Below are 25,302 nucleotides of genomic sequence, written 5' to 3' on the forward strand. Positions count from 1 at the left end.
CAGGAGAGACACTAGGTATAGTTTAAAGGTGGCACTAAGACAAGGACATGTTTTGTCTTCATGACCACGGAGAGAATTATGCTACGAGTTACTGAAAAGAAATAAGTTAATTAAAAGTTAGAAGTTGTGTATACGAAAACTGGTCATAAAAGGACTTTGAAATTATTGGTGTTTATTGGTGAGAGAGTACGGACTAGGGTTACTAAGGTTAGAAAAATTAATAAATAGGCCAGCAAGATCCTGAAATTGCTTTCCACAGGATAGGATTGAGAGTAAATGTTAGCATGAGTACAGTTACGAAGATAATGGAAATGAGGAAGATAGAGCAATGAATATTATTAATAAGGATGATTGAGTAATGCGCATAACTAATTTTGTATGTTAGATTTTAAGCATAAGTATAAATGATAACTGTAGGATAAGAGGAGAGATGCAGAATCGATACAGCGAGAAAGTTAGCAGGCTTCAACTAGAACCTATAAAATGATTTTTTTAAAGCCAAATTCAAGAAGCAACCTTTACGAAAAAAAAGTGGGCTAAGATAAATCTCTTAACTACACTTAATAATAAGGATTTCGCCCAGGGGAAAACTCATAATTAAAAGTATTTAATAAAACAAATCTGAACCCTAACAGATCTACAGATGCGGCTGCAGACTGCAGAGCGCCCTACGTTTTAACGGATGTAAAGTGCAAAGTGCACAGGTGAGTCAGGGCTGGGTGGATATACCTGTGTCTTGTAAGAACTTGTAGACCGATACCCTCGGGATACAATAGTTGTACAGAGGGGACCTTTCAAGATGACCTTTAGGTCATTTCCTTTGCTCCTGTCAGTTTCCTTCACCATTTAAGGAATCTCAATTAAAAACTAAGAGGGATTAAACTGGGAAGTGATTATCTAATATATAATGGACTCTGTCAACGGAACGCTGGAAAACAAGTCGCGAAAGAAACAGTTATAGTACATAGATATCTGATAAAAATCAGATAGACGGCTTAAAGTCCTTAACAGGGGAGTGTCAGAAATCCCATTTCGCAGAATACCGAGAAATGAAACAGTATAAGCAGTCTCCACTGCAATGGTGTGAAGGTCACCAAATGGCCAGAGGCATAGAATAAATTTACACCACCATACTCTGCATGTACTCGTATGTGCGTTTGTTTGCGCGAGCGCGCGCAAATTTGTTTGTGTACGCTTGTGTTAAGATTAATTTTATATCTTTCATTAGCTTTAAAGAGAGTTAACATTGACGTGTTTACACTATTTCTTCCTACAGTAACTAACGAAGAGTGAATAGGAAAAACAAACACCAGCAAATGCCTTGTTTCTCTTCCTATTCTTCGTTGCGACTAAAAAAAAAACAACAACATTGCGAAATGTGCGATAGGAGTTTGTTTATCATCTTTATTATCACCAGGCAGAGACAAAACGACTCTGGCGATATCTGCAGAATTAGTCCAAGTAACTCCTCAGCTGTTGAGAGAGAAAAATGACAATTGTGGCTACTTTGTTTGTTTTTGCTGCAAGCGAGTTTCATCTTTGATGATGACTTAATGTACCTAATCAAGAAAATGGGAATATGTGACCTTGAGAAACGCGTACAAAAACTCAAATTCCCCAGTGCTGGGAGATACGTCAGTTTCGTCATTCACGATCGTTTAAAAAGAATGCACATTAATTCTAATTGCCAAAACATTTCCATAGCAACAGAGCTTTGTGTTTTACCTTTTTCTTCAAATTACGCATTTCAGTCGCCTAATTACTTGAAAAAACAAAAATCTGTAACGCTGCGGAAATAGAAATAATTAATTTTTTTTCAATGAGTAATAATCGTCAGGATATTATTTTTCCGGTGGAAAATGAGGAAATAATGGAGAGATAAAGAAAGTAGTGCATTTTAAGAGACCTTCTGAAGAAGGAGCGCGGACGTAAAAAAAAAATATTGGAACATAACAAACATATTCGTCGTGAAAATGGCGACGCCAAGCCCAAGAAAGTTCCAGGAGAAGATCGCTCTGTTACAGCAGAGGGAACTGGAGGGGAAAATCGAGTTCGAACAGATCATGACGGATGTCCAAGGGCTGACGAGAGCGGTACGTGTCACGCCTCTTCCTTCGTCGGGGGCGGGGGAATCGGGCGGCGGAAGAGGAGCAGAGCCCGACTCTCGCTCGATCCCCTCTCTTGTTTTCGTCCAAATCATGACCACAATTTCCTTAATTTCCCGCCCATTCTTCCAGGTCACCCGCGTTTATCCCGGTCAGGGGTCAGGTCGTCGTGTATCCTATTGTTTTGGGGGTTTTCACGCGAAGGTTGTGGCTAAATGTCACCTGAATTGAACCTAGTTCCTGTTTCCTTGATTGGACAGCCTTAGGCTAGAGGAGATAGCCACGGCATACGGTCGACGAGTCTGGCCCACTGTCGGTTCGTTTAAGGCGTTTGAAATGAAAACGTACTCGATAAATAGAGTTTCAAACCTCTTAACTTCTTGGTTTACGTAGACTTGGCAAGGAAAAGTAGCCTAGGTAACCTTTGGCCAGTTGACCTAACCTACCTCAAGGCGACCTTAGGGAAGCCTTCCCAGTTTCAGTGATGATGAGAATGTGCGCAATGACGTATCAAAATTCACAGCATTTTATCGCAGCCTGACGTTAATCTCCCTGTTTGTTGCAATTTAACCTAACCCAATGCTGATTACAGTCCAGCGCTGGACTGCGTCTATCCTATGGTACACATAGTAACATTAACGCTGTTTGACGTGAGGCTATAATGCAGCATGAATGAATCATCTAATTCAACATGAATTCAACGCATCAGTCTAACCCTAGAGTGATTATCGAGAATACTGAGTTGACTGATTGTCAGAGGCACCCAAAAAGCTTTGATAAGAAAATTGAAATTAACAAACAATATGAAAAGGCTTAAAAATCAAACGTAAGTGGTAACGATTGACGATAAGGAAAATGGAAGACTACGGCCCTATTGCAGCCTACTGTCCTGCCAGACGCCAACTGGAATATGTACTGTCTTTTATTTACCATTTATTTATGTCTATTATTACATTTTTATGATTATGGTGTTTTTGTTTATGATTTTTACTGATTGTTTATGTTTTATGTTTGTCCCAAGGGGCTGGCGTTTTGCCCAAAAACTGGCGGTTACTGAAACAGAGGGATACAGTAGTCTTCATGTTTAACAGAGTTGATTTTAGTTTCACTTGTAAATGACATTACAAGTTTGACCTAGCTAGACTATTCCCTCTGTGTTTTGCTAACGTTTGGAAGAGTTATTAGTAAAGAGAAAAGACGAACCTGAGCACAGTCATCCAGTTTAGCTTTCCAAGTCCAAATCCATCTCTTTTTACCTAGACTGAAATTTACTGCTAATGCTCTAAGGCAAATTTAACCCATAATTTTCAGTTGTGGTGATCCAAAACATGTCTGTTGTGCAATGCACTCCTTTCTAAGCTACAGGTAATCTTTTGTTGTTGCTTGCTGTAAATTTAGTAAAACTAAAGTGTTCTACCATGGCTTGGTTTCTGCCTGTCACTGACCAGAAAAAGTATTGCGGCTTGTTTATGTTTTTGACTTTTGTTTATTTTTTTATGTTGCTCCCCTAGGGGCCCACTTGGCATGTAAACTGTTAGTTACCAAACCAGAGTGGTTCAGTGGTAGTCCTCAGTTTCACCATTAATTCGGTTTTCATGCTTGAATGCTGGAGATTTAGATTGAAAAATAAGGAAAAATTTGCATGATTTTCTCATTTGATTGAATTGGTTTAGTGGTGATTCACTTTGAACAGCCCCTTCTTGCAAGTGAGAGGGTTAAACTTGACACTCCCAACACTCATCAGACACCTGAATATATATGCTTAATTTTTAAAGAAAATTTATTTATTAATGATACATATTAAGAATCGGGAGTAGGCTAATGTTATTTGCAAGGCTTCATTTGGTGACATTGGAAATTCAAAGGATAAATTGGTTTATATTTTATGTAATTAACTTACCAAGGAATTACATAACTATGAGTTTCTAATCTACAGCAGCTTAAAATTTGACAAATTTCAAAATTCCCAGTGGCGCTCTTTTGTTTTGGGTGTAGGTAAATAGTCCTACCCACGTTTGGGAATGAAAAGGTATAATAAAACTGAAGAAGTCAATTTGTTTCTGCTGGTTAACGACGTTACATGGTTGTTGAACCGCTCTTAGAATTCTTGGGTTCACTTGATGGTTGTGGCTTTTTGCTGGTTTGGTGACGTATTTAGTTGTTTTGGTAGCTAATTATATTAGATTAGCTTTGACATATTACCGATTGTGACTTTTTATTTGCATTATGTCAGATTCTAGTTTATCCAGGGTTTGGAGCTTAGGCTGCTAAGCAATACATACTGACTCTTGCGAAATATGACTCCCATACTATGTGTTGCATATGTAGAGGACAAGTTTGCTCTTTAACTCTTATCTAAGCTCAAATGTGACAGGAATAGGAAAGCGGCCGCTAGAACTGAGTCTAGGGTCTCTAGTTAAGTGAGTTCACCTAAAGATGATAATCTTAATATTACTTTACCTTCTACACATTTGGCTGCTTTTTCACCAAGGACAAGCCCTCCAACTTTCGTCTCAAGGTGTGGATAGACCAAAAGGTCTGCTAGTGAACACTGTTGCCCAAATTGTGACTTCGCTGAAAGTCCTTGTGAACAAAGTGAATAGTTTTAGTATTAGTGCAGTGGAGGAGGTGGCTATCCGTTCTACCAATGCTCCTAGACCAAGGTCCCTTCTAAACTCCTTTCCCCTGGGAGGAAGGAAACTGGCAGTCCAAGAGAGGTCAGTGGGGTTTGACCCCGCCAGATGAGCCTGTTGAACACTAATCCCAGGACGCGTCGGATGGCCGTTGGAAAGGCGTCCCTGTGGATGTTCATGCTCTTTCTTCAAGTGATTCTGACATCTGTATGTATAAAGGGTGCCGTAGGCACTACTCTAGTGTCTCAAGGCCACTGAAAAGGCCTGGTGCATCGGCAGAAGACGATTCACCACCAGTATCTCGTAAACGGACTAAGGAATGAGAGCTCAGTCTGTTCCCTTCCCATAGTTTTTGGGAGAGCCCCCGTCAGTTGTCCAAACATCCATATGCAGTTCCAAAACGCTTTTATTCCAAGAAAGTCTCCGAGCACCCGTGTCTGAACGCAGTGTCCGAGTGCTCATTGTTAGGGCACCAAACATCTGAGTTCTCAGTGTTACAGCACCGAATATCTGCGTGCCTAGTGTCTGAGCACCCAGTATTTGAACATCCAGGCCCTGAGCTCTCAGTGGCTGAACGCCACTCATTGTATAATTATTGTGTGTCAATAAAACGAGAAAGATCAGAATGACCGGTGCTTAAAATTTCAGTATTCGAATGCCCAGTATGTGAGCACTCAATATCTGAATGCTCAGCTTCTGCTGAATGGTTTTTTTTTTAGATGTCTGTGTCCAGGTGTCCAGCGCCCCCACACGCAGTCCGTAGGTTTACCTGTGTCAGTGCATGCTTCCACTCAGTAAGCACCAGAAGAAAAGAGTGCATTGCCACATTCCGAATGCCATTTGCCCCCTCATTCGGGACAGACGGATGTTGATTAGCAGTTGGTAGAGGATCAGTCTTTAGGACCCATTCAATGACGGATCGATAGTATTTTGAGCCTTCTTCAGAAGCCTTCTCCGACGGCACAGAACCCTCCAGACATTGCTACTTCTTCAATTTCTTCAGATGAGGAAGATTTAGAACAGGAACAACCAACTTCTAAGTGCTCCTGAGATATTGTATGTTATGCTGCATTTTTTTTTTCCAGCTGTTCCAACTTCTTTAGGATCAGCATTTATGATGCGATAGCCTGCAGGATCTGCAGGGCTGCTAGGATGGTGCTGTCCTCCTCCTCTAAAGAAGGCTTTCACCAAGATCAAGACTTTGTTGGCAGAGAAGAGGGAGCTTGGGAAAGCTGTTTTCTGTACCTCTCCTTCTCATTTAGTACAATGTAGACAAGCATCGTATTCCACTAGATAAATTTCTTCTGCCTCCTTTCAAAGGAATTTCTCCAGTCTTATCGATTCATCTAGATCTGCCTTCTCTTCTGCAAGAATTTTTTGTTCCTGCACGATATACTACAAACCCTTGGTCCTTACATTGGGAATTACTCTATGGCGAAGCTGGAACACAGCTGTTAAATTCTTGAAAAACGTGGTTCGGCAGTGACTACTGTCTGGTAGGTGGGGTAGACCCGCCTGCCCAGATGTAAACACTCCACTTTGCTTTCGGCCGTCTTCCATTGGAAACGTATGTTTGTGAGTAATAGACGCATACCTGTAAGTTAGTACTTCTGGTATGTAACTGAGACGAATAGTACCTTCTCTTAATTAACCTGAAACTCAGGACAGCCTTTCGGGGCTCCCAAGAGTTTCCGGTTTTGATTTCGAGACGACCAGTGGTATTGTTTACCAACAGCACCACAGGGTTGGCATTATCACTGAACAAGAGCATTTCTTGCCCTCACATATCAGTTAACATGCAGGTGCTCGATTGTATCGGTAAAGTTATTGCACTCAGTAGCTCTATAAGCCTAATGCATTCCAGCCACTAACAGGCATCTCAATATATATGGAGTCAGGCGGGGAGCAAAGTTCTGCTTTTCTCTCTGAGATTCTGTCCATCTTAGTATAGTTCCTCTGTCGAGGGTTAACAACTACATAATTCAAATCTCTCTGCCCGACCATTACAGACTTACGTCTCTGGTTGGCTCAGTATTCTCACATAAGTTTCATGTCTTGTACTACATATTTGCCATTGTGAGAATTGTCAGACAGTGATATGTTTCATTAGACTCATTATCATCATCTTTCTGTTTACCCTATGGTATAACAGAAGTCTGTAGTTTTCTACTCCATTGCACCTGACCCATCAGCCGCTACGATGACCTAGAATTATTTTCTTCAGACAATTTGAGTTTTGTCTCCTAATATACATTTTTCTAATTTGTAAGGTGTTCAGTTATTCTTTGTTCACCCTGAATTGAAGATGAATAACGGAAGACTTCACCTATTCCCCGCCCGACTAGCTCTGCTTCCAGGGTAAATATAAGAGTTTCTCCTTGATCCAACCCACAAGAAGCAGTTCTTCAGGCAGTGCAATCCCTATGTTTACACGACTAAAGACTTCCTGCCTTCATTCGCTGGTTGGTGTCATTGATGGGACTTTTTCTATGATCAGTATCGTGAGAGTTGACTTCTCTCCCATTCACCTTATTCATCCACTAAAGTAGTACATATTGTTTCTCCATAGTTAAGATTCAGCTACTGATGAGAAACTTCTCTGTCTTTCCATCATAGAGACCTCGGTCTCTAGAAGGCATTTGACTCTCGTCCAGCATGCACATACCTAGCGAGAATCATCAGGCAAAGTTTTGTTTTCTAAGACCGTATCTCGTCTCACCGGCATTGGCGAAGAATATAGACGATTTGCATGGTTCACTCTTAACATCACCCTTCAAAAGGCCAGTGGCTTGGTACTTCCTTCACACTCAGAAGAATATGTCGAACTGAAAGATAGATGGGGCCTTGGAACTCCTTTTTCATTGGACTGGTGGTGGATACTCAACAAGTTGGGTTTGCTTATCCGGCTCCTTCTATGGAGGAGTTATGGAGTTCCATTTGACAACGTCTGTGTGTGTGAGAGAGAGAGAGAGAGAGAGAGAGAGAGAGAGAGGGTGTAATTGCTGTATGGATAGTTAACGACTGTGTTGGTTGTTAGTGAGTTCTGGCTGGGTTGTCTGCTGGTAGAGATCAGAGTTCTGTGTTTTGAGTAGTTTTTCAGTCAGTCTTTGGTGAGAGCTGGTGATGGGTAGTAGTGTTGGAGGACTCTATTGAAGGCATTGGAAATTGGTTGAGTTTTGTGTTTTGTTTTGTTGTTGTTTAGTTGTTGCTAAGTTTGATGTTGTTTGCTTAGAGTTGTTGTGCCTGTGGTTGTTGTGGACTTCTTGGTGTTGTTAGTGGGTGTGTGTGTTGCCTTTTTGCGTTGTTTGTGCAGAGGTCTTTTGTTGTGGTGTTGAGTTTTTGTTGTTATGTGTGAAGTTGTGGTTGTGTTCCTTGGTTGTTTGCTTTGTTGTTAGGTTGTGGTTGTGTTTCTTGTTGTTGTTGAGTTGTGGGCTTGTGGCTTTGGGTGTTGTGTTGTTGGGTGTGTTCCAGTTTTGTTGTTGTGTTCTTTTTTTCATGTGTTTGTGTTTTGGTTGTGGGTTGTGGTTGGTATCTCTGTGACCTCAACCAGCGGACAGCACAGGATAGCCAGGAGTATCTGGATTGGTGGAGTTGGTAAGTACATGTGTTTGTATTTAATTTTTTTTTCTGTGTGTAGGTATAGTTCAATTGTCCTGCTGTATTCTGAAGTGTAAAGTAGGAAGTGTGACTGGGGTGAGTTGGGCAGCGGGACTGATTAGGTATAAGGGGGGGGGATTCTGCAGCTTGTTTTTGAGCTTGTGATTCCGCCACACTTCAAGGGGACAAGTTGCATCTTGTCAATGCTGTGCAGTTGTAGAAGTGAGAAGGATGCCCAAGTGACTGGCCTCTTCCCCTTCCCCCTCCTCGTCCTTCTACACCTCTTCGAGTTTCCTTTCTATTTTTCTTATCAGAATCATAGAAGCAATCCAACTCTTTCCTCTAGCAAGGGATTAAGGAGATGGGTAATAATGCAAATCCTTCCCAGAACTTTGCTTTAATGCCTCCAACTCCAAATATCCTTCCCAGCCCTTTTTCGGATGAGTTACGATTCCTCTCTTATTTCGAAAAGTCCCAGAAGTCTGACTCTTGATCATGCATATCTTATACTCCAATCAATTTGTCAGAGGTAGGGTACTCAGATTTCTCTCATCAATCAGTGATCCTTCCTAATGTAAAGGACTGAAAGTTTGTATGTCGTGTAGGAAGACATCACGATTTTTAAAGTAAATTGTATTTTTCCTAACTATACAAACCTGAGGTTCTTTATATTAATGCCCACCTCATGCCACCTCTCAATCTGAAACCTGGTCTGAAAGGCAAAATGGAGTGTTTACATCCAGGCAGTCAGGTCTACCCGCCTACCAGACGGTAGTTACTGCCTAACCACCTTGTTCAAGTTTCAGCTTTGCCGTAAAGTTATTCCAAATGTAAAGGACCTCAGGTTTGTATAGTAGAAAAAATACAATTTACTTTTAAATCTGTGATTTTTTATGGCTTGGGCTATAGGTCTAGTTGGAGATTAGTGAGGTTTTTCAAGAGGATATTATTAAAATGTAGTTAAAACAAATTGTATACTACCGTGGTCCCCCATATTTGCGGGGGATGTATACAAGACCCCCCGTGAATAGTTAGAACCTGCGAATGTTTGGAACCCCTATAAAAACGCTAAAACAGCCTATTTTGTTAGTTAAAACTCAAGAAAACCCATTAAAAATTTTCATACTTGGTTTTTTATTAGTTTTACCACAAAAAGTGCATTTTATGATATTATTGATAAAAAACCAGGAATTGGTGGATATTTCTCATAGAAAAATACCACGAATGTGTGAATTTTCCATGAATAATGCGGGGAAACGTTCCTGAGAGAAATCCGCGAATCCGGTGAACGTGAATACAGGGGGTCCACTGTACTAGATTGTTAATAAAAATAAACTGCACTTAACATCCTTTCAATATTTGGATTTAATTGCATGTGTTATTTGTAAATGTTGTGCTGTATTTGAAATTTTATTAATATTTTCACCATTATTTTTGTTGATTTCTTTTACTGTTATGAAAAAAAGAAAGTCTTATTATTTTTTTTCTAAGTATTCAATGTTTTGGTTATTTTGTATGTGGTCCTTTTTTTTCATTTTAAACTTCAGCTGAAACCTCTTATAGGTAGTGTCAGAAGATAAATCCAAGAGGGTTCCAAAGGGAGGTCAGTGTGCAGAAAGAGAGAGAGAAGTTACAGGAAAAGGTGATAAATAAATCAATATGAGGAAATATCAAATAAAAATGATGCACCTGATATTCAGGAGACATTGGCAGAGAGCAGGAATAAATTTGCTCCTTGCTTTAGGATTTTGAGATCAGAAGATTTCATAACTGTATTAGGCTAACTATTTCACATTTTAGTTGTAGACAAGATAAACTCCTGTGTGTGGGGGGGGGGGGGGGGGGGGGCAGTTAGTGCTGTCAGTGCTGCTCATGTGGTGCACTGTAGGCATTACCTAAGTGTCCTTGCAGTGTCCTTTTGGCCCGTAGCTCCAATCACTTTCATTCCTTTCTCTGCTCCTGAAGTCATACAGTGGACCCCCTGTATATTTGCGTTATTGGCATTCGCAGATTCTCATATTGGCGGATTTCTCTAGAATTATCCACAAATTCCATTTTTTTTTCTATCAATTTCATCATAAAAAGCACTTTTTGTGATAAATCCATTAAAAGAACCAGGAATTAGCATTTTTAGTGGGTTTTTCTTGAGTTTTAACTAACAAAATAGGCAGTTTTAAATATTATTATAGGGTTTCAACTATTTGTGGATTCTAGCTATTTGTTTCATAATGCAACTGCAAGGTTTTCCTCCTGTCACACCAGTAAACCTTCTTAGTGTCAGTTTCTCTTTATGCTGAATGACCTCATAGGAACCAGTGCTTGGTCTTTGACTTCAAGTCTATGTTCTGTTCTGTTTTGACACCTCATTATTTGAAATAGTACAGATGTAGAAAGAACTGTTGGGGAGAGTAGAGTAGAATTGTTCTCAATACTCTGTTAATTATGTGCTTGTCTTTTGCAGCCGAAGGCAACACCCCAGCCAAAGCAACACCTACAGATACAGCAGCAACACCACCATCTTCAGCAACACCCTTCTCACCCACATCAGCAGCAACATGCCCCGAGACCTCCGCAAGGGGGTTCCCTGCCGGACTTCTCCATCAACCTGCCGGTACGTGGGCTCAGTCTCGAGAGTTGCGAGGAAATACAGAATACTGTTACGTTACATACGTACCGTATGAGCATGTGCAAATGTAGTAACAGCATTTTATAAGCATCTTAATATTATCAAGTTTGTCAAGGTTGCTTTAGATGTGATAAAGCTTATGATTGATTCAACTTTATGCTTTATTGAAATTTTTTTATTTTAAAACTAGATTCTCTCTCTCTCTCTCTCTCTCTCTCTCTCTCTCTCTCTCTCTCTCTCTCTCTCTCTCTCTCTCTCTCTCTCAAACCCTAGTGCTTGGCTTTATAGCCTTAATTTCATATTTCAGTTCAGTTTCTCTCAAAGAAATGTATGTGGTCATTTTCCCACAACTCCGTACATTTTAGTGCTCTACATTTCACAGATTTTCCTGGCAGGTGAAAATTATTCAATACTGATTTTGTCGCCTAGGATTTTAAAGTTATACTGGCTATATCCATTTCTCCAGTGCTCTCCAAGGTTTCTTGGAAATTAAAACTTTGAACCCTACATCAGCCACGCATCCGATATTAGGCCAGTCCCTTGTGACACTCCTGATTGGCTGTGGATAAGCCAATTACAGGCCTGGAAACACCCAGTCTCTCTCGAGAGTTCACATAGGCATGATATATGTTCCACCTCTCCTGAGGGATACATCTTTCCAAAGTACATATTCCTTAGGAGAGGTGGAAGATACATCCTGCCTATGTGAACTCTCGAGAGGCTGAGAGTTTCCTGCCCTATGATTGGCTTATCAATAGCCAGTCAGGAGCGTCGTAAAGGACTGGCCTAGACATCAAATGCACAGTTGATGTGAATCTGCTATATACGTACTTAGAACTAGACTCTTACCTCCCATAAACCATTTGGCAAAAGATAACATAACCACAAAAGTGGCTTTCTAGAAAATTCACAGACCACAAGATTAGTGCTACTGATTAAGAGAAGGCACCTTGTGGATGCTGGTGAAATTCTATGCACTCGGCAAAAGAGACAGTGAAACAACAATCATAAGAAGGCTGAGCAACGCATGAAATGGATTTGTATTGGTGTTTTAACATCCTAACATATTACAAAATGTAGTTATTCAAAATTATAAGGAACATTTATATTGACTTTCATTATACGTTAAATTTAAATTAGAAAACTACAGTATTTTGAATAATATAGTTTGCATGTAGTACACATATCCAGTTGTTTCTTGGAAACTGTTTCATGCTGCTATAAGATCATGAAAATGAAGTACAAGCTTCATGAGCAGTAGCTATGAGTAGGGTATACACTTGTGTTACACTAGAGTAGGGCAATACAGTGTACATACTATAGTACGTACTGTATTGTCTGTAACATGAATACTTATTCGACCTTGCTTAATGACATCAGTGTATGCCATTGTCGCAGAAAAATCTAGTGCTCTGTAAATTTTTAATGGGGCCTTTATGGTAGATTCTTCCCCAGCCACTGAATGTATCCTGTCTTTTACTTTTAATAACTAAAACATTATACAGTTAATCAGTAATTTCTCTCTCTCTCTCTCTCTCTCTCTCTCTCTCTCTCTCTCTCTCTCTCTCTCTCTCTCTCTCTCTCTCTCTCTCTCTCTCTCTCTCTCTCCATAAACTTTATAGTGAGAAAGGTTTTAATTGTTGAGCATGAGCAATCCTTTCTGTAACTTTCTTACCTCAGGGTGGCCAAAGTAGTAGTTAAAAGTCTTGGTAAGAACCGTTTGTCAGTATTTCACGATCTTTCAGAAAAATTATGATCTTGAGATTAATGTTTATGGTAAATTTGAACTACAGACACACCCTACTTACAAACAAGTTACGTTCCGGACGGCTGTTTGTATGCAAGTTGGTTAATGTACTTGTCGCGTCTATTAAGCACAGTATGATATACAGTCAATACGTACAGTTCTGTACGTTTTTCCATCCTAAAACAATTCATTTTATACAGTACACTGTACTGTATTTTATAGAATAAGTGTGCAGAATAAAGTCTGAACATGCAGGTAGCAGAGGGGGAGAGCTACGAACACTATTTTCATTGCGATCCCATTCATTGTATCTCTTGAATGTTTGTAAGTTGAGTGTTCGTAAATAGGGTGGTGTCTGTACTTGTTCTTCACTTGTTGCCTTAAGTGCAGTGTTGTGCCTTCGTTGACCAGTTACACTGAAGTAGAGACAGGTTTCTTTTGTCTGCATGTCCTCTTTTTGGCCACCTTCAGTTAGGATGGTCTCTGTTTGCTTGTAAAGCTCCTTAGCTGATGATAGCTTAGTGGTTTTAAAGCAGTATTTAAGGTTGGTTCATGCCTATGTAAAAAGGAGAAGTGTGTATTTTTAATGTAGATTCATAAGTTTTAAGTGTAGCTTTTATCCTTTCATTATTATTATATTACTATTATTATTATTATTATTAATATTATTATTATTATTCTATTGAGTATGATTATTATTATTATTATTATTATTATTATTATTATTATTATTATTATTATTATTATTATTATTATTATTATTATTTAAAAAGCATCCTAAAGTCCTCCCTTTGGTTTAAGTGTCTGTGAACTACTTCCCTTCATAAACTGTACAGGTTTGAGAGCTTTTCATTACAAAATTACTCCTTGCTTTACAGCAGGGTAGGGGGCCATCATACTACCACCAAGGTTCACTTCAGGTAAAGTTATTCTTAATTTTGTAGACCTTCATGGAAAATAACATCTGTAGGTTACTCACCTAAGTCTGCGATGCTAAAGTGGAAACTAGTTTGTATGTCATAGATGGAGTGCCTGGGTTTTGTAATGTGTCACTCGCACGATGTGAATATTTTATTTTGTTTAGTATTGACAATATTAAAGAAATGGGGATTATTTGATAATAAGGCTCTAGCAAAAATCCTTGTAGGGAACTTCCTACAAGTGTGCCTTACACAGCATGCTGTATGCAGCACTGAAAGTTCTTTGCAGCATCGTGTAAAATTCTCTAACTCTGGCTTGTGCTAGTTATCCACTTGAAATCAAATTTTGTCTAGAATTGTCTCAGTTGTTTGGTAAAGTGTTTCATTAAAGTAAGTTTTTAGTTCAAAGGCCTTTTCAGGAAATTATCCCGTTATTGTTGTTTTAGCTCTGATTTTTGACGTCATTCAGGTGTTTGTATCAAGGACTGGTTTCACTTATGATAGAAGAAGCATCAGGTTATCTTTTAGTGTTACTGTAGTAGATTCACATCACCCATGCATTTGGTGCCTAAGCCAGTCTCTTACGACGCTCCTGATTGGCTGTTGATAAGCCAATCACTGGGCTGAAAACTTTCAGTCTCTCAAGAGTTCACATAGGTGGGATGTATGTATGTTCCATCTCTCCTGAGGGAAGACATACATCCTGCCTTTGTGAACTCTAGTGAGAGACTTAGAGTTCCCAGTCCTGTGATTGGCTTATCAACAGCCAAGCAGGAGCATCGTAAGGGATGCACGGGTGATTTGAATTTACTATAGCGTTCGAAACAGTGATTATTTCATTTTGATGTTAGTTAAAAAGTTAAATGCAGATAAAAGTGGCCTCCAAAACTCCACCCTTGGCATACTCATTAGTTCCTTAGTATATGTGACAGACTGTACCTCTTAGTGCACTACTATAATGTCATTAACCACCATATCTCTGCCTCCCACTCTTTTTTCAGTGTTGTATGCTGGATTTTGGACAGGGTTGGATCCCCACTGCTGATTTTGTCTTTCTGTATATGTGCAAATACAGTATTTATACATACAAACAGCATTACATATAATAATACACGTACCATACTTTATAAACGTACATAGATATAGAATGTTTTATTTTGGGCTGGCAGTGAATACCTGTTGCATAGATCTTTAGAACTTTTATCTTACATCTTGTTAACTGATGTAATTGAGTATTAACCTTAGATGGTTTGTGAGCTGCATGCATTTTGACCTATGAAATTTCAGTGATAATAGTTGCAGATGTTCACCGCCAGCAAACTTAATGACAATATTTTTACAATCAAAAGTTTCCCATATTAACCCATTAATCATAAATAGCTTTATGTCCGTGCAAGTAGCTCTCCAGTTGTGTCAACTTGATAAAATCTCAAAGGTAAAGACCCATTGCACAAGTCTTAGACTACCTTTCAGCATCCTCCAAGGCATCAGTCTGTCATGCTAGACCCCAGGCACAGAAATGCATGGATGGGAGGAAAGCACTGCGTGTTTTGATTAATGGGTTAGTACGCAAAATGTTTCGGCATATGAAAACATTGTTTGCCTATTGCAAACCCAGTTAATCATAAATAGCCTGATACACAGTATGGGTGGGATAATGAAGATAAATGATGGGAAAATGAATTAGGAAAGATAAGACTGTAAGATCAAGAACCTGACTTTCTCCTAGGAGGTCTGAGTGGAATCCAGGTGTCTTAAAACAAAGTTTGTGCATTCATAGCTAAATAGGAATTCCTGGTAAAGTAACTGTACAGGAAATAGTGACTTGTAACTTCAAGGACATTTTATTCATCAGCCACACGAGACTCAAAACACAGGGACTTCTGGAAAATGTGTTTCTGATGTGTTCCTAAAACATGATTGTTGAGTACCTTGAAGAAGTTGAATACGAATGACCCATATCCTTCCCAAGAGATAGAACATTTCTAGCAATGGCATTTGGTTCCAGTGAATGTTCATCAGAGATTGTAACCTAATGTCACAAGAAGGCCAGAGAGCTTCAGAATAAATTTATAAGGTTAGTGATGACGAAAGCACAAAGGGAGAAGGATGGAAGATAGGACCTGATGGCTAAGAGAGAACAAAAGGGGCTGTCTTTATTGGAGAAAAATAGTAAAGCAGAAATAGGAAATTTGCCACAATGGTGTCTTTTTTTCGGAAAACTGGATCTTGTCAGGAAAATTTTTGAGCAAGGAGAAATCAGTGGAACAGAATTACTGGGATGGGATATTTTCCTAACCAAGGCATAGAGCTCACTGACACTTTTAGAAGAGGCAAGGGTCAACAAAAGTTTAATTTGTATAAGGAGGCATCAGACGACGGCTTAGAAGGGGGCCTGTGAGGCTGTGCAAAACGAAAGTTAGATACGAACCCTGAGGTTTGGTTGAATATTTGGAGGTCAGCTGGCCTAAATAAGAAAACAGGTGTAAGATTATCTGCTTTCTCCTTAGTTCTACATCAAATAGAAAAATAGGCTGTCACACAAAGCAATGAATGTCGCCCACTCTCTTCAGTATCTTCTCTGCAAAGGGTGGTGGTAGCTGCTCCTGCATCCTTCAAAAAACTTCTTCCAGCATCTGTGGTGTATATGAAGGTGGAACTGAACTACTCTATATGGGTGTAAAAAGAGTGAGAATAAAGTCGAAGGGTTCTAGGGGTGTCCATGATTATGTCCAGATCCAGAAACAGCTTCTTGTCAAAGCCCAAGAACATCATCAGCACTTGAAGCATTAAGTAAAATGGGAGTGCCTAAATGTTGAGAGTGTCCCAGTCTTGCAGCATTGCATCCACAACTCAAGCAGCTAGAAGAACAGAATGGTGATGGTCTGTTGTTCAGTGATGTAGCAAACAGATGCAGCAGGCTCATCCCCCACACCTGCCAGTTGCTCTGTAGATGTTCAAGCAGAGGGGCCACACCAGAGGCAACATGTGACTTTATTGAGTGTAGTTGTCAATGCTTTGCAAACTCCTAGGATGAACAGCAGTACTATGTAAATGTTGGGCTTTTATTCCCAAACACAACTCTCTTCTACCATCTACCAACACAAGAGGGCTTTGACTGTATCCCCACTTGGTTCTCCTGATATGCAAGACAGCAGCAGCTTTTGTTTGATATGACACTGATACAGCAACCAGACAAAGGAGTCACAAATATGGAGTGAACTCCAAAATGATGATGGCATTTCACTAATCTTTGGGCAACCACATACTTTTAGCTTCAAAATCCAATAAGCAGGTTCTCCAGCTGTGAATCGAGGTGTCCATAGATATCAACAGGTTGTGATTCAGTGGAACTAGAGGAACACCTTTTGATGGGGAACCCTACGGTATCTTCTCTGGTGGGAAACTGATAATACCGGGACAGGATTATCAACAAAATGCCATATGAAGCTGGAGGTAGTGGATATGGAATGGGCTGTGGGGAATGAGAAGACCATTGAGCAAGCTGCCACAATTTGGCTGTGGGCTTAGATGATGCAGGAAGCCTTGGATGTTGCTCTGGAGGCAGTGGATCCTGTTTCCTGATGACTGTATCATCTCTGAGATGATGTTGATTCTCATTTTGGGATACGCCACTTTGTGGAAGGACACTGGTCTGACTTCTTGCAATTTGATCTGTAGGCCAAAAGACTGGTACAAAGCCAAGAAAATGTCCAAATGCCACTTCAGTGCCTCCTGAATTGTCTAGGTAGGCTGAAAGCAACAAAGACCTAGAAAGTTTATCGAAGCATACCTAGAAAGTTTATCAAAGTATACCTAGAAAGTTTATCAAAGCAGCCACAGGAACCAAAGTCCTGAGAAGCTTTGCAAAGACCAAAGCAAAGAGCCTGGAACTGGAGCACCCATCGCTGCCATATGAAGCAAAGAAACTTATTGGAAGAAGGGTGGATGACCTTGGAAAAGTAAGCAGCCGTGATCTCCAACCATCAGAAGCTTTTGGAATGAGGATGAAACTATCAAACAAATGATTTTGAAGACAAAACTGGGATTAAAATCATGAGTGGATGAATGAATAGCATAAAAAAACAAACAAAATATAGGTAACAAAACTGGGGACAGCAGCTTAGAGTACATGTGAACACAATGAGATAATGCAGAAGAATGATACCTTGAAAGATGTTGGATATTAGTTGGTCAAGTCCAGTCTGTGTCTTTGTTGCTTAGGCTTTAACATGTTGATGCAACTAGAGAGCTATTTTTATTTAATTAATTTTAACCACTGAAGAGCATATTTGATGCTTATTTACGAAGAAGAATGGTTTTGGGATACGTGTCAGAAATATAGATTGACCATCTGAGCAGCATTAAGATGGTGGCTGAATTGTGCAGGGAATGGGAATAAATAGCTGAGTAATCAGTCATTATTTTACATATTGTGTAAATAGTCTGCTAAGCAAGGGTTGTTAGGAGGATGGAAGTTTACATTATGTGGAAATTTGTCATTAACAGTTTTTTAGTGTAGTACAGTGTATCAGTACAAAAAAATGCTTACACTGTTTGTTGCAATATTTTTAGAGAAAGTATTGGTACTTTCTACTCCAAAATTCTCTTACACTTATTGATGTCTGCACCTTTGGTACTGCCTCCAGTCTAAACGCATTATGCCTGAGGGGCTGTTGGTGGACTTGGTCTAGCTGAATTGCTGGAAAACATTTTGGCTTTGATATTTATTCATGGTTGCAGGGTTATTGCTTCTTCATGTTAACTTACAAGTTTTCCCTCTACACTTGCTACTACTCCACTTATGGTTTTGACTGCTCTGGTGCAAGATGTCCTGCCCTGGCATTGCCTGCCACATCTTCTCTTCCAACTTTTCCGTCAGTTGTGCCGAAGGCTTCTGCTATTCCTAATTGTATGCCTTTGATGCCCACTGTGCTGTATGCTCCTTTGTTCATATGCAGAACAAACCCTCGGTCTTAACAATTGGATAAATCCTCTTGCACCAGCTAGAAACCGGTTAAAACAATCAAAGAATGTAAAGCAAGGAATCTGTGAGATCTGGCAACTCATGTGCATACCAGGTGGAAGTTGGTCATCGATCAAGCACAGCATCTCGTGATGCGTCAGTCTTTCTTTGTCTGCCTTGGAGAGCAGACGCTTTTGTTCTCCTCTCAATTTTCCTTTCAGGGCTGAATGATCTCTGGTCCCAATGGCCAAAGTCCTGTCTTCTGTTCCATTCTTTGTCTTGGATATGTTTTCCATCTTCCCAGGCTAGAAGACATTCTTTTTCCCAGTTTCCATTTTCTTAATCTGTCTTTTCCCAGAGGCTCAATTGCACCAGAAGTTCATGTCCCACCTAAGTGGAGTATTCTTAAGTGGGATTCTGACCGCCACTCCTGGCAAGTTTCTCCCAGTCAGCATCGATGTGAGTCTAGGTCCTCTTACTAGTATAGCAGTCACTAATCTAAATAATACAGTGATGCTGTTAAATCAGATTCTTTTGCTGATTTTGTGACATTTTTTCTTCTACCACCTGTGCCAAAAGGAATGACTCCATATACAGTAGTGCCTCAGGATACGAAATTAATCCGTTCCGAAGCGGCCTTCATAACCTGATTTTTTTGTATCTAACTACTTTTTACATGTAAATTGCCTAATTCGTTGCAAGCCCTACAAAAACACCACAGTAGATTTTATAATAAAGCTAAATTGACCAATAAACAATGAAATACAACAATTTGGACCATTCAATACCTAACATAACTGTGATTACCTGTAAATAAAGTGTATTAGTGTACAGGGTACAAGAAATACTGTATGTACATGTACGTACATATGTAGTAAAATATGGAACCTTACCTTTCGAATGAGGATTTTTCGTACGTAGGGACTTTTGTATGTAGAGGTTCCACTGTACTGTACCCTTACTGAATGAATGATTAATGCTTATACCTGGTTTGTTAATAGTTTAACAAAAAGTGCATTTAATCATGAAATTTATATGAAAATACAGTAATCTGTGGATAATTCTCATAGAAGAATACAGCAAATGCCCGAATTTCCCATGAATAATGGGTAGATATGGTCCATAGAGAAATTCACGAATCTCGAGAACACAAATACAGGGGGTCCACTTTACTTTATGTGCAAAAGAAAAGTGTAATATATTAAATTAAGTTTTTCTCATTTGAAGATAAGAGAGAGTTGAGGACATGTGTGGAGAAAGGTACATAGGGGAATGGGTCCTATATAGTACATATTCTGTATATTGGTAGTAAATGGTATTTTGGCGGCTAGTCAGTAAAGGTGATGAAGAGGGTCTAATAAATATATGTGCATACCTCTGCTTATTAAACTTGGAGAAATGTATTTTAGGATTTGATTGAGAATGTATGACAAACGATGTAAGATTAAATATGGAAAGAACTGAGGGTTTTATAGGGAAGAAAGTTATATGAGTTTTACCATAAAAGGGAAAAGCATAAGTGTAGCATACATGGAACTAGGGAAGTTTGATGCAAATGAGAGAAATGCAAAGGGGAGAGTGTTGAGGATGTGGGCATGGAGGGTAAGTTGTTGAGAGCAGTTGAATGTTTAGATGTTTCAAATGATTTGTGTCATAGTTTTTTCAGCACAAAATTGACTGTGTTGGTGTAAAAATGCGACTGGATATTGATTCCAAAGGAAAGAATGAAAGTGGAAGCATTGGAGATACTATATTGTTTGCCTAGTATTTGTGATATAAGAAGAATTTAAAGGATTAGACATTGAGATATGTAGAACTGAATAAAGGGTTAGTGTAGTTGAAAGGATGAACCAGAGTACAGGCTGGCCCCACTTACCGGTGGTATTGGTTAATGGTGATCTGGTTTTACGGTGCTTGTCTAGTGATGCCGTTAACTGGATTTTCGCCGCCTATCTTTGCTTAACGGCGCTGTTAAGCGTGTTATTAGTGCTATTATCGACGATTTTTGGTTAGCGGCACTCGGACAGGAACGGAATCCCTGTCATTAACTGGGGACTGCCTATGATTACAGAAGAGTCAAAGAAAAGAAGTTGGTAAAAAGTATGTACAGATCATAAGTATTGGTAGGAAGGAGAGGAAGATGTAGCAAAGGAAGGGTAAATGAAACTTAATATGTATTGGGAAAGAGGGTCTTAACATCCAGGAACTGAGAGAGTGCATGCAAGACAAAAATTTGAAAGGTGCAGTATTGGTAAAGAGGTGAGCTTTCAATGAAGGTGGAAGAAGTGTCTAGCATTGTAGACATTTCCTGCACCTCCAGTGACTTGTAGTTCTTCCATTTCACACTTTACAGTAGTCCAGGCATGATTAGTTTGGACTTTAATTTTCAAGATTTATTATTTCATTGATAGCAATAGCACATTTTTGTACAGTCGTGTTGACGCAACATGTGGGTAACACACACACGCACGCACACACACACACAAGGACACACATCTATCACAATTTGATGCTAGTTCATGCTTCCAGCAGTACTAATCTTCGAGTTCTAATAAATATTTAAACAATCATATATGTGTTCTTTTCATTGTCTTTATGTTTGTAGGTGACCTTTCTTTTTTTTGCTTTATCCTTAGTGTTCTTCCTAGTTTGAGTATATTTCTTTAACATAGTTTAAGGAATTGTTTAATTTATTCTTATATATTTCACCTTTGTATATATGATGACTGTTGTATTTAATTTTACTCTAGTGCACCTGGACTCCATGTTGGCTTACTGTTTACTGTAGATTTGTTCTTGTAGATAGTGAGGTTCAGATTTGTGCATTTTTTCATTTGCACAATGTCATTTCGAACAGCTTATTTTCATTGTCACTGTGAGGTAAGTACTGAAGCGTTAGTTTTGGAAGTGCTGCATTCTTCTGTCCATAACAGAGAAAACTTGAACTTTTATGTAGAAAAGACAAAATTGAAGCAATGTTTACATAAGAAAGACAAAAAAAAAATGAAATGATGCCTGAAAAAAAGGCAAAAATGAAACAATTCCAGATGAGAGACAGATGGTCATGATATTTTTGCAGTTCATTTTCTTTTAACATTAAGGTGTTCACTCACTCAACAGTCAAGCATCAGACTTCATACCAACCCCTTGCTCCCCAAATTAAAAATGTATGATAATTTCCACCCCGAAATAAAAGGCTGTATGATAATTTGTGAGTGGTTACTGAGCAGTAAGCAGTACAAATATTTGAAAATGCTTTTGTGTAGGTTAGCTACTTTCCAGCCGTCAGAGGTCATATTCACTTTTCTCATACATCTGTAGTATTTTTTTTTCAAATTAGAGGAGATGGAAATATGAAAAGAATCCATAAATTACAGGTTTTTTGTTTTTGTACAAGTCAGAAGTAAAAATATATTCAACTAGTAATAGTGTGCATTACTCTGCCTCTCTCCCTAATAATTTTGCCAGTTGGTCATTGAAAACTGGCTCTTGAGTCACACTTTTCCATAAATTTTTCATCCCTTTTGGATTGAACATAGCTTTATTGCTTAGCATTTAAACTAAGTTTTTCGCTCACAGATTTATTGTCGAGTCATTAAAAATATTTAAGTTCAACTTTAAAAAATTTGTCTATTTTATGTACAATGAAAATGCCTTGAAAAGGAAAGTAATTGTTGTGCAGTTGCTAATGTTAAAACTCTTTGCATACAACTTTACCAAAAAAAGGGGTTGTGCTATTAAGAATGGTAAGAATAGACATGTAATGACGAGAAGAAACATTTGGAAAATGTTATGTTATCTGAAAACATATGTGAGTTTTGAACATTTTTGAGTCATGAAAAGGTATGGTCATAGGACGAGTAGGTCATAAGGTGAGTTTACAAAAAGTTTGAATTTTGAGAACAGTTTTAGGAAAATCAAGCGGTTTTAGGTAAATCAAAGCACAAAATACTCAAGTTAGACAGTGCCTGATTAAGATACTTTGGGTCTTATTTCCTTTTATCAGTGTTATTATCACAATAAATATTGTATTGATTGGTATGATTGGGTATAGTATTTTTGTTTGGTTGCATCACATTTTGTCTTAGTGTTCTGTTAGACTGATGTTTACAATTCTATTTTATAAAAGAGAAAAAAGTTTTGAAGATGTACTCGGCTTTAACTCTAGTTTTCTAACGTTTTAGGGAGCCGTGCAGGAAGTTCAAGATTTGCGTGAAGCAGTTTATCATGGCAGCAATTGCACCCCGCATCAGAGGACCTCCACGGCCACCCAAGTCCGACATCACCCTCACACTTCGAATTTAAGCACTTCGCCACGTCTCCATTACCCCTCGCCATTGTTGTCTCCACCCGAGGTGCTCCCTCGCTCCAACTCGGATTCGTCACTTCACCAAAATTTGGTTCAAGGCAAGATGGTCGTCAGCAATCGGAAAGGTGCGCTTGCTTCTCTTTGCTTCAGCATTTCTGCAGACTCTGAGAAGTGATATCAGATTGTCAAATGTGTTGTAACTGGGGATCTCTTATCTGTAGTTTGTGTGTTTGAATTGTAGATTTCGTATGATGTCCTTGATATTGCTTGTTTTTTCTGTAGATTTTCTTCCTTTCTACATGTACACATACAGATTATCTTTTATTCTGTTGTAGAGCACAGTTATTTTTTTTTCTAACAGTTTTGCTGGAAAAATATTTGCTTTTGTTGTAATGTTTACCAGCATAAAGTACAAATAGTAAGTCTTAAAGTTTGCTTCTAATTCTTGACAAGACACCATTACTAGATTTTCTGTCTTTACCTTAGTTTACTGTCACATCAGTGTTTATACCACTATTGCCAGTTCTTTATCCATAGTCATATATTTCATCTTTGGGACACTTGATTTATAACCCTAAGTGGATGGTATACTGGACAGGAATGTGTGTCTGGGGAACCAAACAGATTCAAACAGATTGAAATTGATAGTGTTAGTTTTTTGACATTTGGATGAAAGCATTTTTGGTTGCTGAACTACGTGGCTATAGTGGCGACTAAACAAATGTGTGATAAATGGAAGTCTGTGTCACTCCAAACAAAACATGGGAACCTAACCTGAGAGAAGATTGGTTGGATTACGTAGAGGTCAGCTGAAGGTGTGTTGAATGGAAGTAGTACAATTGACATCTGTATTCGCAGGGGATGGATGCCAGACCCCTTGCGCAAAGCTAAAATCCCTGAATATACTTAAAACTCCTCTAAAAATGCTTAGAACTGCTTATTTTGGTAGTTCAAACACAAGAAACCCCCTCAAAAAATACTTATACCTGAATATTTTAATGGTGTTATCACAAAAAGTGCATTTAGTTATGCAAATTATATGAAAATACTGTAATTAGTAAACATTTCTCAGTGAAGAATACTGCGGATAGGTATATTTTCTGTGAATAATGGCTAGATATGATCCATAGAGAATCCCGCAAATAGGTGAGTTGGCGAATCTTGAGGATGCGAATATGGGTGGTCCACTGTATAAGTCACTACAAGGAAAACTTGGATTGGTCTGAAACTGAATCGGTAGCTTATTTTTCCCAGGGCGCAGAACTATTCAGAGCCTTGTCGATATGAATGGGAAACAGTGGGACTTGGAGATAGTAAGTGGATTATCTCTCAAGAAAGGGACCACTTTGACATACAAATTCACTGTAATTAAGATGAGAAAGAGAGAGGGAGGGAATATTTCAGATTTAAATAACATTGACTAGCATTATTTTTAACATTTACTCACAACATGCCATGTTCTTTTACCCTTTTCTTCATTGTAAACATTCACTTTTGTCATATTTTTTTTACCCTCTTCATTGTTGTAAATGTATTACAGTCCAACCTCTTAAATCCAGAAACCTTGGGACCAGGCCATTGCCAGACCACAGAAAATCCTTGGGTATACAATAGGTCCCTAAAAAATTAAGCCTGTAGGTAAACCGAATCTTGCAAGGTATTTCCACATACAAATAGCCTAGTTTCCAATTTACCCCACTACCTGGCTGTTCTGACACGGCTTTTATATAATTTTATTACTCATATATTTTAACTTCATCATTTAATAACATTATACTGTCTAATTTTCTTTAGTTTTCTTTATTTAACACATTTAGCCTACATTCCCGAGTTAGCTTAATCATAAGTCAACTACAGTACTAAACTTTTCAGAATCTGCACATTATCATCAGTGACTTTCATATCCTAAATTTCGTATCTTCATATTTATCGTTATTAGTTTCTTCGTCATTTATTTTCATTGTAGAGTATAGTGGGATGAAAAAAATAATGGCATATCAAATAAGTGAATACACAGTTACATAAAAGAAATTATCAAAACTGTATCACTTATCTCAAGTACAGAGTAAGGAATTCGTGCATGCCAAATATCTTGCTGTTTAGATTAAAAGTCTTGACTTGGTAGAGCCTTTTTAAATGGATATTTTAAAAAATATATTTATTCCTTTAAGGTTAATGTAAAAAACATACTTGACTTCACATACTTTCATTACTAACAACTATTTTAATAAAAACAAAGGAGATATGGCATATTTTTTGCGGTCGTGAAGTTGTAAACAATACGTGGCGCTACCCTGGTGGTGGCGTAGTGAACTAGTGACGGTTGATTTAAAATCAAGCTGAACCTCAGGAGTTCCCGGACCATAGAATGCCGGTTTTAAGATGTTCAACTGTACTAT

General features: G+C 38.7%; 1 protein-coding gene across 7 annotated transcripts in view; it reads left to right on the forward strand.

Annotated features, from left to right (window-relative positions):
* The first annotated feature begins 1,934 nt into the window (after positions 1–1,934).
* Positions 1,935–25,302, forward strand: part of LOC135221123 (CREB-regulated transcription coactivator 1-like) — an 89,827-nt gene continuing 66,459 nt past the window's right edge. For 5 of the 7 annotated variants that reach the window (XM_064258945.1, XM_064258946.1, XM_064258950.1 and 2 more), the window contains exons 1-4: positions 1,935–2,093; positions 10,797–10,946; positions 13,587–13,628; positions 22,779–23,028. In XM_064258945.1, the coding sequence (XP_064115015.1) occupies positions 1,974–2,093; positions 10,797–10,946; positions 13,587–13,628; positions 22,779–23,028 (562 nt within the window). In that variant the 5' untranslated portion in view covers positions 1,935–1,973. The remainder of the gene's footprint in view (positions 2,094–10,796; positions 10,947–13,586; positions 13,629–22,778; positions 23,029–25,302) is intronic. The other 2 variants (XM_064258947.1, XM_064258948.1) reach the window with 2 other exon arrangements.

Source organism: Macrobrachium nipponense, chromosome 2 (genome assembly GCF_015104395.2).
Source record: "Macrobrachium nipponense isolate FS-2020 chromosome 2, ASM1510439v2, whole genome shotgun sequence".
Lineage (NCBI taxonomy): Eukaryota > Metazoa > Arthropoda > Malacostraca > Decapoda > Palaemonidae > Macrobrachium > Macrobrachium nipponense.